Source organism: Plutella xylostella, chromosome 25 (genome assembly GCF_932276165.1).
Source record: "Plutella xylostella chromosome 25, ilPluXylo3.1, whole genome shotgun sequence".
In the NCBI taxonomy this organism is placed as follows: Eukaryota; Metazoa; Arthropoda; class Insecta; order Lepidoptera; family Plutellidae; genus Plutella; species Plutella xylostella.
This window is the reverse complement of record NC_064005.1, coordinates 7,887,313-7,890,142: the sequence shown is the minus strand read 5'-3', so window position 1 is coordinate 7,890,142 and position 2,830 is coordinate 7,887,313. Positions and strand designations below refer to the sequence as shown.

Sequence of the window (2,830 nt, the reverse complement as noted above, 5' to 3'; positions counted from 1 at the left end):
TTTTTTAAGTAAGAAACCCATTTATTAACTACCACATAAGTGGTAATAATAACGAATCGCATCATGCACTATTCGTGTTTGTGACATGCGAGTACCTAAGAACGGATCCTAGTATGGTTCTATGTATTCTTATCTGTTAACACTTGTATAACCGTTCTTAGCCATAAGCTATAAGGTCTCATGTTGTACCCATAACAGTCAATATTATTTATTTTAGAAAGAAGTATAACGACCGAATAGCGCACTGGTTAGTAACTCTAATTGTTATGCTGAGGGTTCGGGGTTCGATCCCCGGCCGGGGCAGAACACTTAATTGCACAACTGTTAGAGTTACTAACCAGCGCGCTATTCGGTCGTTTATTTCTTCCTTCATTAAATAATATCAAACACAACACTTCACCTATACAGATGTCAAACGTATAACACCTCTCTTTCCAATTGTGGGTAATGGTTGCACAAATGCATTTCAATAAACGTGTTCCGGTGTTATATTTCATTATTGCAAAATATGTCGGTTTACCTACTCGAAAACATCTATTTTGCAGAGATTGCAATTTTCACACACTGACACTGACACACATCTACATTGCACAGTTCACAATGTCATATGACTAACTCAATGAAAACCTAAGTAAGCCTTAAAGTGCAGTGTTAAGGTTGAAAATTTAATATTATTAAGTAAGACTTATTATTTTATATAATACAACCATAATGGTTTTTAAATAATTAATTATTTTTTGGCTGTCCTTTCTTCGCTCAGCCATCACCGTGCCTGTCTGTGCGCTCTGTAAAACCCTTCAGTTTTTCTTCAGTCATTCCTTAAGTGCTGTTCATGGTTCCTGTGAAAATCTATCAACATCCTGAAACAATGTTAGTATTCGTGAGTACTTTTTTATCTTACAGTTAAGTTTCTTTGTTTTTCCTCGTGTGTGCTCCTAAATTAAACTTTAATGTTATAATGAAGTAAATTTCTATTTTAATATGTTGATTTATTATAACACATCAAGTAGTAAATTATCTGTAAAGTATCTCAAGTTAGTTATAAATGAATGATTTAATATAGATAGTTTAATCTCCCAATTATCTAGTGCAGATAATTTGATATGGAAATGCTAAAAATAAATATGTTTTACAGGTCTGACTCAGAATACGAAAGTGTCGTCTCGCTGCCGCACACATCCAAAAGCAAAACTGCAGTCGCGGCCCCGAACAAACGGAAGAATAACTCAGCAGAACCCCAAAGGTATGTACTCATATCCCTATTTTATTATAAAATTAGGTACATGATTCCAAATTTCACTTAATTTAATACCATAACCCTCTATTTTCGCTGTACTGTATAAAAATTTAGTAAGATAATGCATGATGCGATAGCTGTGTGAGCAGCGATGGTTCATGTACCGGGATCGACGCCTATACAGACTGATTAATTTTGGTTGTGAGGTCTTGAGGTCTACATGTTAGTTATAATTGTGTTGTGTGACCATTAAAGTGTTAGTTATTCTCTATATCTACAAAACTCGCCATTTACTGAACATACTTAAGGTCTAAGTCCACTTACACAACTCTTTTCTACCCAACAGAGAAATATAAATTAAAATTATGCATTTTATATTTTTTTAATATACTTTACATTGATTACATAAATAAGTAGACAGCTCGCTTGGTGAGTGGGTACAGAGATGTGTAAGTGGGCTAAGACCTTTATAAATTATATTATTATATTGTGTTACATCAAAAATCACTTTATCCTTTCAATATTTTAACAGTCGTGCCGTTTAATATACCTACACCACTGCTACTTATAAATTTAAACCTATATTTTATGTTTATTTAATTATAAATATATTGTTTACAGGACTAATAAGAAGAAGAAGACCAGTGGCACAAGCAAACTGGACATATTCGGGATTTTGGATGAAGCTGAAAACCTAGCAAGCAGAGCAGCGCCGGACAACTACCCTATATCGTCTAGCTTCGTGTCTCGCGTGGCCAACGGCTCCGTACGAAAGAGCTTAATTAACGACGGTGAATTTTATGTTGAGCTAAAAGTGTACAACACACTTGACGCTAAAACCTCTAAGCCTGAGGAACGGTGGAAAAAAGCCCTGTTCAATCTGAAACTGCTGACTGAGCAGGACGGCGAGCCGTGGCAGGCGCTGCAGAAGTTTGTCAGGGAAGCGCACTCCGTGTTCGGAGACTGCGAACCTGTTTACTATAGCGAAAAAATTCATATTAAGTAAATTCATCAACTTACCACCGTTTTTTAACTATTGAAGTTTTTTAATAAATATTATACTTATTTCATTTAATTTTTATAATTTTTATTTTTTTCATTTTTTAATTAGGTAGGTTTTTCCATTTCCATTTTACTATAGCGATTTTTTTATAAAGTAATTAACTTAACTCAACTGTTGAATATTATTTCATTTAATCAATATAATATTTCAGTCATCGTTTAACCATAAGTATATCGAAAATTCATATTAAGTATTTATCAACTTAACCTAACTTTGAAGTACCTAATTTAAAAATATTACTTATTCCATTTAATTTGAATAATTATTTCCTTTAAATATTTCAGTTAGCTAGGTACCTATTTCCATTTTTTATTTCAAGCCGTTACCCAATAATGCCGTACTGTACCGTTTGTCGTTCATCAATTGATAGGAAAAAATGGATAGGGCATTTACGTAGTACTTTACATAAAAACATCGCTGCGATATCTGTATGCGATGGGGTCGAGATGATCAATTCAGCTTTCAAGTCCCGTATAGCCACATATAGGATTACAGCTACCAGCGAGTTTGAACAAAACTCTGTAGATAAC

The 2,830-nt window shown here is 33.9% G+C and overlaps 1 protein-coding gene across 2 annotated transcripts; it reads left to right on the top strand.

Moving 5' to 3' along the window:
• The first annotated feature begins 637 nt into the window (after positions 1 to 637).
• Positions 638 to 2,312, top strand: LOC105386543. Of its 2 annotated transcripts, none has more exons than XM_048630201.1 (3): positions 638 to 870; positions 1,136 to 1,243; positions 1,859 to 2,312. In XM_048630201.1, exons 1-3 carry the CDS (start codon positions 833 to 835, stop codon positions 2,241 to 2,243), a joined length of 531 nt encoding a protein of 176 aa, XP_048486158.1. In that variant the 5' UTR covers positions 638 to 832; the 3' UTR covers positions 2,244 to 2,312. The 2 variants fall into 2 exon arrangements, 1 of the variants encoding a protein (XP_048486158.1); XR_007267759.1 differs by having other exon boundaries at positions 836 to 880.
• Positions 2,313 to 2,830: the final 518 nt, after the last annotated feature.

What these genes read in the sequence shown, in the direction of transcription:
- LOC105386543 (XM_048630201.1), top strand. Translation starts at nt 833, where the DNA reads ATGGTTCCTGTGAAAATCTATCAACATCCTGAAACAAT. An exon ending in TATCAACATCCTGAAACAAT is followed by an intron (nt 871 to 1,135) that starts GTTAGTATTCGT and finishes TATGTTTTACAG; the next exon opens with GTCTGACTCAGAATACGAAA. An exon ending in AACTCAGCAGAACCCCAAAG is followed by an intron (nt 1,244 to 1,858) that starts GTATGTACTCAT and finishes TATTGTTTACAG; the next exon opens with GACTAATAAGAAGAAGAAGA.